The following is a 16082-nucleotide window of genomic DNA, read 5'->3' on the forward strand; positions in this document are numbered from 1 at the left end:
TGTCGTTTAAAACCCGATAGAGACTGATCAACAAGACGCAGAACACAGTTAAAATCAGCAACCAACAACAGACGTCGAGGACTCGTATGTAGAAGATTACTAATCCCCTCTTTATAAAAACACAGTCCCCTCTTTATAAAAACACAATCCCCTCTTTATAAAAACACGAACGTTCTAAATTGGGACCAGAAGCAGGCGGACCATATAACACAGCCAAGGTGATGTCAAACTGTCTACAACGTGACCGTCTGCCAGATTAAAGAACCTATTCTTCCGGGAATGCCTTCCCGGAAGAATAGGGCAGTTCTTGTAGAAAATTCTGGTGCCACATTAATAACAGTGTGAAATCCAGGAAGAGGGAAAATGGTACATACATCCTTCCGGAGGAACACTGTGTCTGTACAGGGACCATACCATAAACAGACGCAGTGAAGTTACGACAGCTCGGGAACCACTCTGTTACATTCAGTGTGATAAATGTATACGCCAGAGCTATCAGTCAAAGGAAAAAAACACAAAAAGAACAACAGAGCAGGATGACAAATCCACCAATCAACCAGCCGCAACTGGATATTTAGCTTTGGTAGGTTTTCGCGCCACGGCAAATTCCGGCTTCACACGTTGTTTAAGCCGGCTGCGAGGCGTAACAACCCCTGCAGTAGGCGATGCAGGCGGATCTTGCACCACATCCATATCAGACTGTGACGGCTCAGAGTCTGAGGTCTGCTATAGAGATGGGTCACGCCGCATGGCACGCCGACTCCCTAATGGAAGGCAATCAGAGTGAATCTCAGAGACAGCGGGAGGCAACAGTGAAGTAACAGCTTCGACAACGTGATTCGCACTAAGCGACAAATCATGATCTCCATGGCCGAGACTACAGGAACAGGAGGGCATTACTGTGTTATCGGCTGGACCTGTGGAGGAGACTGCGAAGGGGACGACTCCGACACACGCTAGCTCCGAAACGGTGCCAAAGTAGCCTGCCCTTCAGCCATAGGAATACCTGGTGCTGCCTCTCTGAACTCCACTCTCCGGTTTGACAGACAAACATGGCCCAGGGAAAGGCACAATTAAGTCGTCACCATCTTGAGTGCAGCGCCGTTTATTATGAATCGAGCCGCCGTCCAAGCAGTAGCACGAACAGGCGCATTCTTTGTTTGCAACGGCGGAAAATCACATTAAGTGATTGTGGCAACTGGCGGGTGATTTCCAGTCACGAGGGAAAATGTAGCCCCAAGTTCGTTACTGGAGCGGACAAGGTCAGCAACCATTAATTTGCGGCGCTGTTTCACGGAAGATCGTAAAACAATAACTCTCCGCTGCCGATTAATTCAGAGATGGCCACTTTCGTTGCACAGAAAACAGATCCCCACCTTCCAGCTGTACGTAACATCAATACAATAGCCACAAACTTGCAAATGAGACGGAATGTTTTTTTTCATTTCACTGAACGTAAGCCACTATAATACTGCATTTTTTGTTGACTTGACCCAATTAACGGCGAATGCCTCTCACGTTACAATATTGGGCATAATTTCCTTAGATACCCTCCACCTGCGGTAGAACGCCAAATACTCAAACGTTCGAATATTCAATGTCAGCAATTGCAAGCAGCATTATACTGACCGTACCATATCTTAACCAGGAGCAAATCTGAGTACCACGCTTAAATAGGGGCATGTCTAGCTGGCGGAATTAAAGCTGTGATGACGAAGCGTGAGTCGTGCTTGGGTAGCTCAGTTTGTAGAGCACTTTCCCGCGAAAGGCAAAGGTCCCGATTTCGAGTCGCGGTCGGGCACACAGTTTTAATCTGCCAGGAAGTCTCATATCAGCATACTCCGCTGTAGAGTGAAAATTTCTTTCTAGGGACGTGCCTACTTGTAGAGGAACTATGAATTTCGCAAATAACACATAATTCTCACAATCAAAGTAGGCGGTATGTTCTTGGTCCGAAGTGACATGGAAAGTATCAACTATCCAGTGATGAATTTATAAAGAACCAGGCTGCAAATTACGAGTCGACTTATCAAACGAAAACGTGGAAAACTACTGGAAGCCATGAGCAAACTAGGCCGCTGTCAGACACACACCGAAGGAAGGACGAGACGAGACAACGTCGAAATCACACACACAAAGGCACAAACGCCACTGCAGCAATAAACTCCCAAACATTTGGGACGCTGCGGCGGAGCGGATACGTAAACAACTACCTGCTCGCTCGGCGCATAAGGCAGAACTGCCTAACTACAGATTCAACAACATCATTATAAGAGCTACAAGTGGACTACCTCATTATTCACGTGTTCAGTTTGTGAAACTCTTTATCTTGAATAAATGAACCAATTTACCTGAAATAGCAATACTTTGTTTCTTTGTATATGTACATCACATCTACCGATTTCCGTTCAATCTTTTACCACGTTAAGATTTCTTCGATAAGTAGGGATCAATCCGGAGTCTCCAGTAACAGTGCACCGAACGTTCATACCCACTGCTCATATTTTTATCCAGTGCGGAATCTCGGCGACCCAGTAACGGAAATTTCTTACATACAGCTTTCCAGAATTTGCAAAGATAGCTTCATCGGTAAAGACCATTCTCTGCAAGAGCAACGTTTTGTTCTGATGCCATACAAAATCCGTGCGACATAACTCCATGCGTCATTTGCAGTTCCTCTTGTTCATCTATTGGTGAAATACCGCTTGTTACGAATGGAAGCTGTTTGCGTCCAAAATGTGAACAATGCTGGGCCAACTTATTTCAGAGTCACTCGAGGTTCGAGTGTACCTAACGTACACATTCCGGGCAACTACTACAGAACATCTATATGGTTTGTTCCTCTTCCTGGAGGCTTGCTTCTAACCCTTTGGGCAATAATTAAGTCATTTTTGCAATTCCGCTGAACGGTGTCGGGATGCCTTTGTGATAATAGCTCAATGGTTCTCTTCACATTCTTTCTGCATTCTTCTCAAAGAAGTAGCATATCTAGTTGACCTTGTTTTGTGAAAAGCATTTATTGTTTTCATACTAACCAGCACCCGACACATGTGAACAACACAGACAAAAAGTAAAGCCAAATTTCCTCGCAGCCCCTTTCATATCGACATAGTGGCGATGTAACGCTTCATTTCCTCCTGATTTAACGTAATTCCTTATTTACGTAGGAAGTACGAAACTCTCGCATAAAACACCGATCATTTGATGCTTAAAGCAGATAAACCCTTAATTCTCCTGAAGTTTTAATTAATTACAAACCAGTAATCTGAATCTGAAAAGTGACGTTCCATCATTTGATGGACCTAACCACTATTTACGCAAGATCTTGTAGTTTTATTTGCCGCCGTCCTAGCTCATCTGCAGCCGTTGAACTCTACAGACCTAACTGTGGATTTAAAAAAAGTATTGAATCATTACACATATACTGACACCGCTGCCTCTTAGTATTTCGTATTTAAAAAGCATGCTTTACGCCACTACCACCATTTCGCGAATAATCGAATGGAACACGCAAGTCTGTAACAACGATGTTGCGTATTAGTCGCCCAAAACAACGATAAGAAATCGTTTCAGTCTTAATCGCCTGAAGCTTCGCACGTGAAATAATGTAATTAATGGTCTTTGAATCCACCTATCATTTGAAACCGTAATAATCCTACGTAGTTCACATAATGGCACTTATTTTCCGCTCAAACTGGAGATTACAAGCCTAGAACAAAAGTTTTAAATTTCCAAAATACATCGACATGACCCTGGAATAATGGCATAAATAACAGATACAAAAATAAAGAAAACTGAAAGAAATCTTCACAAACTAGAATTCTGTGACAAATGAAGACCCGGAAGTACGCTTTAATACAGGGAAAGGCGATAATGCAGCTAATATCAAAGTGCATATTATTATTGATACTATTAGCAAGAGTAAAAGTGTTCCATAAGGGAGACCAGACGAGGATAAGACTATCTTGTTCTTTATTTCCAATACCACGATGGCGCGATTAATTTAGATTGTTCAATCCTCTTCTGGGATTCTGCCGCCATTGAAGAAATGCGGGCATCAGAAAAGTTCCTAAACGAGACGAGATAACAGTGTTGCCGTTGTCCAGTGCGCAGGTAAGCAGTCTACTTACACGCGAAAATGGCTGCTTTCATCATTCTAGCATCCTGGCGGGTCTGCCGTATCTCCGTACAAAATTAGCGTATCAACGGTACAGCATATCGGTTGGTGCTCTGCCAGAAACAAGTTTATTGTAGGTGTAACGTATCTTTCTTCGGTTGTTTCTTACGACTCGTCGATTTTACTCTGTTTTGGACAATAGAGTGTCCCAAAATGCCCCCTGAAATTACTAGGCCGGCCATGGTGGCCGAGCGGTTCTAGGCACTTCAGTCCGGAACCACGCGGCTGCTACGGTCGCAGGTTCGAATCCAGTCTCGGGTATGGATGTGTGTGATGTTCTTAGGTTAGTTAGGTTTAGGTAGTTCTAAGTTTAGGGGACTGATGACCTCAGCTGTTAAGTCCTATAATACTTCGAGCCATTTGAACAATTGTTGAAATTATTAGGAATCGTCCACTATGCCTGACAGTTGCTAGAATACAGTCTAGATTTCATTCCTTTGCTGGTCTCCTCCATATCTAAATAAGAAATGCGTTACGCTACAGCTTATATGCAGTAAAAGTTTGTTGCTCTTTACCGCGAACTGTACTTGATGTTAGCAGTATGGTCACAAGATAACTGATCAAGCATTGTACTACGCTTCGTCACTACAAAACTGTAACGAATTTGTAGTGACGAAGCGTGTATGTATGTAACTTCAGACGTTTTACCAGTGAAATCAGGTTTTTTGATGATCTGAAAATGATTCTAACAATGAGAATCGATAATCTGATTTATAATTTTCTGTTGAGAATAATAAAAATTCTGTTGGACTATCCTAGTAAAACCAAGTTTTTAATGTACTGAATATGATTCTCTGACAATGGAAATCGATAATCTGAATTATACTTTGGTGTTAAGAATGATAGAAATTCTGTTGAACTGTCTCATCGTGTACTATGCAGCTAAGCCTCATTGAATGTTTGTATTTGGCGATCGTTAATACTTTAGACTCCCTGCAACAGTGAAATTCGTTTCTTTCATTCAGATGACTTATTAGAACTGTCAACGTAGTTACTACAACTTCCTTCTTTTGGTAATACAGGATCCACCGTACTTGTTTCGTTGACACAGTGTTCGCAAGGTGCACATTACTAGCAGTTATTAGCCGGAGAGTGTTTAATCTCATTTTCTCAGTAGTTTCTTTTACCATGCAAAGTATTGGATGAATTTTTCACGTAAATCAGCACGTTATTTATTTTTTTAATTGATTTGTGATTGTTGTCAGGAATACATAAAATAATCACAACTGAAAACATTCACTATTTGGAAATCTATACATCCCGCCATGCAGGTACATCACAATAATGATAACAAGGCGTATTCGCTTCTCAGGACGCCTCAATAAAGAGTGCAATAGAGGAAGGTCAGAAATAAAGTGGTCATACGAAAGTATTTTGATTATTTTCTTGAAACGCTGCCCAAGAACGTATTGCTGTTTTCCAAAGCAGGAGTGTGTGCACAGAGATGCTATGACTTTCGTGTTCTGAACACTTGTAAGGGATTTTTTCGTTGGTCACAACAGGGTCAGTTAAGGCTGTTATAGTATGTAAGGCAGGGATGTAGTGTTTCGCCGCTTCTTTGCAGTCTATAAATCGAAGAATTAATGACGGAAATAAAAGAAAAGTTGAAGAGCGGAGTTAAAAATCAAAGTGAAAGGACATAAACGATAAGATTCGCTGATGGTACTACTATCCTCAATGGTAGTAAAGAAGAATTGTAGGATGTTCTGAGAGGAATGAACAGTGTAACGAGTACAGGATATGGACTGAGAATAAATCTAACAAAAACTATAGAAATGAGACGTAGTAGAAGTGAGAACTGTGAGATACGTAAAGTCAGGATTGGTGATCACGAAGTACATGAAGTTGAAGATTTCTTCTACCTAAACAGCATATTAACCCATGACGGACGAGGAAATGAGGACATAAAAAGCAGACTGTCACTGGTTCAAAGGACAATCTTGGCCAAAAGAAGTCTATTACTATCAAACAAATGTATTCATTTGAGGGATAAACATCTCAGAATGTACGTTTGGCGTACAACATTGTGTGCTAGTGAAACGTGGACTGTGGGAAAACCGAAACAGAAGACAATCGAAGCATTTGACACGTGGGACTACAGGATAATTCTAAAAATTATGTGGAGTGATATGGTAAGGAGTAAGGACGTCCTCCGGAGAATTGGCGAGGAAAAGAATACATGGAAAACACTGAGAAGAAGAACGGTCAGTATGGTGGTACATCTCTTACAACATCAAGAATGTTAAGGGTATGGGGGGGAGGGGTACAAATTGTAGAGGAAAGCACATATTGGAATATATCCAGCAAATAACTGAGGATGCAAGATAAAAGTGCTGCTCTGAGATGAAGAGGTTGGCAGAGGAGAGGAATTTGTGGCGCTCCAGTCAGAAGAATGATGGCGCATTAAAGATTTAGTTAAGGCACACATTGTTTAGTTTGGTTTGGAACAGGCAAACCCTTTTTTTCCTTTTAGGTTGAATTAGTTTTCAGAAAGGAGCAATGTTTAGGAGGAGTGCGTTATTCGACACTTGTTATCTAATCTAAAATTGTCCATCGAAAAGTTCACTTTAGCGCCGTACTACGTCCTAGACTTCTTCTATTCTTTGAGGTGAACTAGCCAGTAACTATTAGGTGGGTTACATTCTATCAATGGTTACGAATCACGGTACAGCTTTGCATTTAACTGCATATACGTGTACGTCCTATAGGTGAAACAGCTGATTGACGACGGAACACAGACTCTTTGGGTGTACAGTCTGACGCTTACCGACATAGCCACAGACCCGCACTGTTGCATCTCATTTAATTTGAGTGCTGTAGGCGGATATCTATCACACCATTCTTTAGAAAAGAAACACGCTGTTTTAGTGTCAATTAACTCGAACTGGGATCGTTTACAACATGACAAATTTTTGACATCATCTTCTTCAAAAATGGTTCAAATGGTTCTGAGCACTATGGGACTTAACATCTGAGCTCATCAGTCCCCTAGAACTTAGCACTACTTAAACCTAACTAACTTAAGGACATCACAAACATCCATGCCCGAGGCAGGACTCGAACCTGCGACCGTAGCAGACGCGCAGTTCCAGACTGAAGCACCTAGAACCGCTCTCCCAGCGCGGCCAGCCATCGTCTCCTTCCTCCTCGTTCATTGACCACATAGCGTTGATCAACTGCTATTTCATGTTTCACCGTAATTCCTCATGTTGAACCTCAGTACCTGTCGGCCCTTCCCACATTTCAACCGTGTTGCGACCTATCATGCAGTAATCTATTTAGATGATAGCGAAACGTCTTTGAGTCACTGCTGGATTTCTTTGATGTCCAATAGTGTTGCAGTTTCTTCGGTTACTCAAGCTAGTGGTTTACGCCACTTGGCGTCAGTTTACTTTTTCCAAAATCCGATGAAGAATGCTTGACGGTGTTCAGTGCAATATCCTTCCGTAATTCCTGGTAATTACAGATGATGCGCAGCCGTTCAGACTGTTTTTTTCTGGATCTCCTACCTCAAAAGCAGCACTCCCGGTGTGCGTCTGTGTGTCGCTCTGTCCGATTACTAAAAGTAGTTTGTGTTAGTAACGGGTAGGCATATGAGTTTGAAATATATGTCGCATACTAAAGTCTATAGCCCCTTAGCTGTGTGATAAATGCAAGCTCCTAAGTCAATGCAGACAAAAAATACTGGCACTTACGTCACATATTTTGATAGTCGTAAGCTCATTCATCAAAACTTGTTAAATACATCCGTTGACCGAATATCATGAAATTTTTGAAGGAGTAGTCTTTCACAGTACAAGGTAAAATAATTCCGAAAAGCGTTAATTTGTAAATACATCGGAACAATTCTTTTGTCCTATCGAATGTTTGTCTAACTGTTAAGAGCGTTGCATCTTGTTCCTCAGGAACTGCCAGACATATCATGTTGAGATATATGTCACATATTAAGGTGCAGAGGACGAAAAGAGTCCTAAGTCGATGAAATCTACGTCATTTATTTTGATACTCGCAAATTCTCATTAAATACTATAGATCCCGTTGACGTTGAATCATGAAAATTGGTAAGATGAAAGGTCTAGCAAAAAATCATGAAAGCGTTGATTTTTTTTATTATATCACACGAAAAAACATTTATTCTTTCATTTGTTGCCCGACTGAGGACATAAAATTAAAATATTCTCTGAAGTCTTGGAATTCCAAGGACTGATACCTTGCCAGTAAACAGGCAAACCAGATTCTCGATTGGAAGAATGGATGCACAGCCTACATACATGATTACGTTAGTAAGGAACCCTCAAAACTTGAGTCGTACTCGCATCTGGCTTCTTTTCTTTTCCCAAGGTAATACCACTGCCGCATGTTGGTACCTCCTGGACTAAATCATCCACACACCCGTATCTGAACGTATTCTAGTTACAAATAGTTAAAGGGGTTAAGGTAATGAGGACGCGGACTGCACTTACGAGATATCTTCTCTTCATAGACACGATGTGGCTCACATCCATTACCTCAAATTCAAATGGTTGCGTAATCTAGTAATCCAAGAATTGCTTGATGTGCATCCGAACCGAAGTGCTTAACAGTTGGATAACACTCTACGATACCTTTATCGATACAAAGTATTATTCTCCTACTTTTTTGTAAAATTAGATTGACTGAAGAGATGCAAATCCACCGGTTAAAGGTCACAAGACGAGCAAAGATAAAATTAGGCATCAAATACACAATCAAGCAGCATATTCTGGAGGATATTCCCTACATACCTTCTTAATGTATTAAGCGACAGTGTCTGTGTCACTGACGAGCCATTCTAACGTGTGATATGTACTTATTCATGAGTCGCTGGAAAACATGATCACAAGAGATAAACGTCCGGCCTGTACAGAACGAAGCCAAAACGAAAATCTGTACTCTGGAAATTTAATCAGCCGCAGTAAAACGACTGGGCACGTAGGGGATACCGGCGACGCACAGTGAAACAAACGCTTGTCAACATGCAATACTGCCAGTGGCATGGGCCGGCTGTGTGCCATAAAACGTGTTATCTGCTAATGTTGTAAATATGCCACATGTCGCCATCAAATGAAGCCAACAGTGCATTTTCATGTTTGCTCTGACAATGAAACAGCACCTGGTGCCTTATATCACAATTCCCACAGCAGAAACACTCTTTTGGCAGGGCGTGAAAGGAGAGGTATTCCTCTCTACTTCTGTCAGTACTGGCTGTGGTGTGGTGGAGTGTATCATATAGCCTCTCATTTAAGCTAATAGTCTGTACGATGTTTTAAAGATTTTTCGCTCAGTGCAGCGAACATTCATATGAAAGCATAAGCTGTTCAAGTTCCTAAATTATATGCGTATATATTCCAAGTAACATTGTCTGTCTGAGCCCACTTAATAGATTAAGGTACTACAAATGGCAGTGGGTAGACAGTTGTATAGGACAAAGGCTGAGTAATAGCAGAAAGCAGGTCGTATCAGGCGGAAGCTGTTCTTGAACTCCGGCGCTCCACTGAAGTGTGAACTACGAAGGATCAAGGACGCACACACTATTTCGAATCGAAACAACATTTCGGAATAGAGACACATTATGTGTTCCACAGAGTTTTTCAGTACACTAACATTACTTTCGAGTGTTGTGATCTGTTTGAGGGTAAATGTTGTTACATTTCATGATATCTTTGGATTGTTATTATTCTCATATTTTTTGCCGCAAAAATGATAAACAAAATAGGTCAATTGGTTACATCAGTAGGTTCGAGTTACAAGAGACGAAGAAACTTATAATTCTACCGGACCAAGCAAATAGCTCAAGCAAAGAAGGAGAAATGATGACAAAAATGGGAGTAAAATAGCAAAAAAAGCTGTAGAGAAAGTCTGACTTCATGAATAACAACCAGTGAGACATATCCAGTTCTAAGAGGTACATCTTCTTTTTCTTTTGCTCACGCCTTTGTCTCCCAGTTTTCGTAGAGTCGGCGTGGTTACAATCGGATTTGGCAACGTTAATAGGAAGGGGTGGGCAGATGGCCTTCCTGCCGCCACCCGGTACCCCCTGGGACACAATCAGTGTACCCCAGGTATCTGCGTCTACTGTAAATCATGAAATGGTGCGAACGTGTTTCAAATGCCAGCGAGTCGTGTAACTGAGACAGAACGTGGGGACCAGCCCGGTATTCACCTATTGGGATGTGGAAAACCGCCTAAAAACCACATATAGGCTGGCAGGCACACTGGCCCTCGTCGTTAATCCACGAGGGTGGATACGATCCGGGACCGGTGCGCCTACCCGATTCCAGGAAGCAGCGCATTTGCGCTATCGGCTTTCCTCGCGGAGCATTCCGCGAGATAAATGACGTGCATAAATTTAAAGTACGCGGAAAAAGGAAGAGATGGCCATGAAACTTGTTTTAAGAACTAATAAGCTTCCTTCCGTGAACATTAATTTAGTAACGGAGACTGTATTGCACAATCATGTTCAAAACCTAAACCACCATCTTACGGCCTTGAGTAAAATGTTCATGCCCGCCCGGCTAGCCGTGCGATCTAACGCACTGCTAGCCGAGTGGGAAGGCGTGCCGGCCACCACACGTATCCTCCCGGCGGATTAGTGTCGAGGTCCGGTGTGCCGGCCGGACTGTGGATGGTTTTTAAGGCGGTTTCCCATCTGCCTAGGGGAATGCGGGCTGGTTCCCCCTCTATTCTGCCTCAGTTACACTATGTCGGTGATTGCTGTGCAAACACTGTCTCCATGTACAGGTACACCATAATTACCACGCAAACATTGAGGTTACACTCGTCTGGAATGAGACGTTCCCGATGGGTCCACTGGGGGCCGAACCGCACAATAACCTTAGGTTCGTTGTGGAGCGGCGGTGAGGTAAGTGGTCTGCTGTAGCCTGTTGTGGGGTTGTGTATAACTAATTTCTACGGACGAAGCCCCTCCGTCGTTTCTAGGTCCCCAGTTCAATACGTACATACATACAAAAGGTTAATACAGATCAATGATTCAATAACAGAAAACTGAAATCTAGTGAAGACGCTTATCCGATTTCATGAAAAGACATGAACTGATACAGCTAAATCTACGAGTTTGTAGTGAGCGGCAGGTTGCAGCCGGTATCACGTCAAGTCAACATACTCTTTGACAAACTAGATGACCTGTTGGACAAATTCAGGATTACAGTCATTTACCGTACATTTAAAGCTTTTTTGCAACCAAAGTGGCTTTTTTAACAAATTACAATTTCATGTACAGTGCAACAGACCAAAAATTCAAACCAACAAAATGCATACAGTGGGAAACAACATTAAAAATCAGAGAATATACATTCTCGTGATATCGAGTTTTATGAGTCAATTCAGCAACTTGCATTGCTATTTTGTGTGAATAATGTTACAAAGCAAATGTCAGAAAACATTATAATTTCGAAAACGCTTACCTGTTTGATAGTCCTCGATCTTAGCCTCGTTTTTGCCAGGTTTGTTTTTGGAACTTAGGTTGAAACTGAGTTATTGATGCGTTCACACCCAAACTTCACACAGCGCTGACGACCCCTTGAGGTAGGTAAGCAATGTTCTCAAACGTATATTTCTTTCTGTGTTCACATGAACAATTTAAACCTTGTAGGAAAAATTTATAGGCCAGATGAAATTTTCAAAGTGACAGTCGTCCGTGTAAATGCATGCACATCAAAGACGCATATAATTTTTCTATATCCTGTAAAATACAAAGGGTGATTAAAAATTTCCATTACAAACTTCTAGGCGTTGTAGAGAGGACCTAGTTGATGAAGTGTTGATGAGAAACCCAAGTCCGGAAATAGTTTTTGGATGTAAAGTGAGTCTGAAGACTGGATGCCTCTCAGATTTCCAATTCCAAGATTCGCATGCAAGCTGAAGTCGCAATCCTCAGTCAATGTTATAATTGCGACATGACATAAAATATTCGTCCAATCACATCAAAGTCAGCGAGACGTTAGTACATTCGGAACTAGAAGGATTGGATGTGCTGTTCCAAGGAGGTGCTGGACTCCGACTTTGAAAAGAAAGTCCTTCGTCACGTAGAAGAGAGCCCGAGGACAAGTACTGGAAACACTGTTCATGCCAGGGACTCCTATAGAGCAAACATATCAGAGATCATTGTCTCCGCTGTGTGCGTACCGTGAAGCGGGAGGTTTTAAAGAGATGCGATCCTCAAGCAGATTTTACATGCAATCGGTACGTTACCGGATATGAGTTCCTCATAAAAACTCCATTTTAAGATCCTTTTACAACCCTTACAAGACTGTAACAGGAACTTTCAATCACTCTGTATGTAGTGTCTGCCACATGACGGACTACAATCTCACCAGTGAACTTTTCAGTAGGCAGAACCGTGGTTTAATACAGACAGGGCTTCATGTAGCTGTGAGCGAGAATATCCGGACGACTGTGATCAGCATTTGATAGAGGGACGAGAACTTTCTTTCCCATCCAACGATTAGGGTGCTGATTTAACAGGGGTTCTCGAGAACAAACATGGAAGAGTGCTGGCGCTGCGTTGACATACTCTAGCTGACGAGTTACGGTGTCCAAAATGTAAAGTGGACCACTCGAACGGGAAGAAAGACGTGCACCTTGGGTGACATTGTATAATTTCTGCCCACCAGATACCACAGTAAATCGTCGTTGGTAACCAGTGACATGAGCCACATATTAGATTTACTGTGGAAGTGTTGACAATACACTCATAATAAAAACACTCCATATCAGTCAACAATACAAACTATAGTGTTGCACCACGCGGCCGTCTGGAGAAGATGCACCTCTTGACACCGTCTCATCATGTGACAAGTGTAGTTTGATATGCAATAAAAGCAATACTTAACAACGATGTTTTCGTGATGGAGCGACAAACAAGAAATAGGCATCTGCCTACCACACCGTTGTAAACACTTATGGTGATGTTCTGTGCACGAGCAGCCTAGCTCCACCACCCACCGTAGAGGCCATCGACTCTGCTCTCTACTTTAGTAAACTGGGCCATCTGAAACAACGACGGATTATTAACAGAACTGTGATCAATATTCAAAATCATTTGGCAAAAGTGCTTGCAAATGCTTTCTATGACACGGACGTCAATTGCTTCTCCTCCAGCATCCTGTATTCTCCACGTGACACCCTTCTGTTGGATTTCTCGGCCTAGATGTTGGGTTAAGACTGATGGGGCTACACCCTCACGATCCAACACCACTCCGTCTTATTCGGCTACCCGAAAACTTCTCTGTTTAACATCATAGCAACTTTTCTGTGACTTGAAAAACATAGTTCCTTGGAAGCTTGTGTCTACACCTGAAATGTTACTATCTTGTTTGATAAGTCACAGTGACACTGTACGCAGATTACAAACACATTCACAGTGTTCAATACCCTTTCTAGATCTCGACAGATTTGAAAACTGATTTTACCATTATTAGTTCATTTTGTCAAAATATTCCGTTCATGCTTCTTTACTGATTGAAGAATCTAGGGCCAACTGTATGTATTTTATCAGAGTAGTCTCGGTCCGCTATCCATATCGCTATACAGCTGTATTTCGTCAAGGTTCTCCTTGGAATTCATTTAAAATTCAAACTTCCATTTTTTTATAAGATTCAGTATAACTGTGGTCATGTGATCAAATAGTACACGCTTCTTCTTCAAGTATTATTTGAAAGATACTTTCTGGCAATATTGAGGGATAAAAAGTTAAGGGAATTAGATTAGGAAATGAGCCACTTAAAGTAGTAAATGAGGTTTGCTATTTTGGGAGCAAAATAACTGAGATGGTCGAAGCAGAGAGGATATAAAATGTAGACTGGCAATGGCAAGGAAAGCGTTTCTGAAGAAGAGAAACATGTTAACATCGAGTATAGATTTAAGTGTCAGGGAATCGCTTCTGAAAGTATTTGTATGGAGTGTAGCCATGTATGGAAGTGAAGCGTGGGCGATAAATAGTTTAGACAAGAAGAGAATAGAATCTTTCGATATGTGGTGCTACAGAAGAATGCTGAAGATTAGATGGGGAGATCACATAACCAATGAGAAGGTATTGAACTGGGGAGAAGAGAAATTTGTTGCACAACTTGACTAGAAGGAGGAATCGGTTGGTAGGACACATTCTGAGGCATCAAGGGATCACCAGTTTAGTATTGGAGGGTACAAATCATACAGGAAGACCAAGACATGAACAAACTAAACAGATTCACAAGGATGTAGGCTGCAGTAGGTACTGCACAGGACAGAGTAGCATGGAGAGCTGCATCAAACTAGTCTCTGGATTCAAGACAGAATTTGATTTGTTTTCTGGATCGAAAAACAGTTCGTTAATAATTTTTTTAGTTTTTTCTTACGGTAATTTCTATTTGGTTTTTCGCCTGTACAGGGAAATACATCTGCTAGCATTTTTTGTGTTCCATTCTTCGTTAGAACACTGACAATTATGGTGTAATGTTACGTTGCTTTGCTTAAGTATTCAACGTTGACGTTTAACGCGACACACTACCGCAGACCACTATTCACCATTCAGCAGCGAATGTAACGCTATGGGGCTGTTGCGGGATATTTTTGTCGGCTACAGGCCGCAACACCAACGAGAGGAATCCCCACTTGCTAATGGCTTCAATTTGGCAAGTTTACACTTTTCTCGCTTATTAGATAGTCAAATCAGTCCACTCAATGACAACAGATCCTGTACAACTACGGAACTGTGTGGCTGTTGATTACCAGTTTTTGCCTGTAGTACCAGTCACAGTCATTTCCTGTGAGATTATTATTGGCTCATTCAGCTTGACAGTGTACGTTGCGACAGGAATGTTCGTCAAATCAGGAACGTATTACGTAATCATCTAGCTGTAGGCATAACATCCTAGTTCAAGTCCTCCGTAACCAGAGTGGATCAGCACAAGTAATACGAAAACACCGCCAATGTGCCATAGAACCGCATTCGGCTTGTTCTACAACCTACACACATTGTGGGTTAAGCCCGTGATTGAGCCGTTGGTGCGCTCGACGCCTTGCATCATTCCAAAGGAGACAACACACCGACCCTTCGTATCACACTGCATGTTATTTGCCTATGTTGTTTTGAAAACTCAGGCGTGAGAGCTTCTACAATGGAAAATTAGTACTGTTTTGACCAGCAATGCAGAACGATCCTCTCGGATTTAATATTAGAATACATCATTTGTCGAGAAAAACGGGTTCATGCTAGAATGTCAAAACCGTACAGTTCTCGATAGCTGTTTTTGCAGTCTTATGCAGATGCTTGTAAGGATTGTGTGAGGGAACAGTGAGAGTAAACACGATGCCGGCCTGCCTGCCCCTGTGGAGGAACGGCTGTTGATGCAGATGCGTCGTGCGGGTCGCCGCGTCAGCAGGCGACACTACAGGTGGTGCTTGAATGCGCGGCCACCAACATCGAGCGCCGGGCGCCCAGTGAGAGGAGAGCAGAGGGCTATGACGTAGCCAGCACGCCGACCCAGTTTCTGCGCGGCTCGCGCGTCCTCAGCGGAACACTGTGTGACGTCACGGCAGGCTGCCACGTGTCACGGCGCTAGGCGCTCGGCTCCTGCGGGTCACGCGGGAGCGTTGAACCAGCTGTGGCGTCCGCAACGTCACATCGTGGCAAACAGTTCATGCCAATATTTAAGGCCGTCGTGGCGCACAATTCTGTAAACGCTCCAGCCATATTTGGACCTGTAGAGCGAGCAATAGTCTACTAGACATCAGAGAGGGGCTCCGTATACTAGTTTCAACTCACCAGCGCACCTGTTATGTTAGCTCCGAACTTATCTTCTCCGTATTCTCAGAGACTCACCAGCCGAGACTCTGAGAGTACGGATATCGTGAGCTGTACTCTTAACTGAAAGCTCATGGTTTTTTC

General features: G+C 42.5%; 1 protein-coding gene across 1 annotated transcript in view; it reads left to right on the top strand.

The window, feature by feature from the left end:
• Nucleotides 1-665: 665 nt before the first annotated feature.
• Nucleotides 666-16082, top strand: part of LOC126343696 (melanopsin-like) — a 191883-nt gene continuing 176466 nt past the window's right edge. The window contains exon 1 of the mRNA XM_050001963.1: nt 666-817. Within this exon, the coding sequence (XP_049857920.1) occupies nt 666-817 (152 nt within the window). The remainder of the gene's footprint in view (nt 818-16082) is intronic.

This window comes from Schistocerca gregaria, chromosome 1 (genome assembly GCF_023897955.1).
Source record: "Schistocerca gregaria isolate iqSchGreg1 chromosome 1, iqSchGreg1.2, whole genome shotgun sequence".
NCBI classification, from domain to species: Eukaryota; Metazoa; Arthropoda; class Insecta; order Orthoptera; family Acrididae; genus Schistocerca; species Schistocerca gregaria.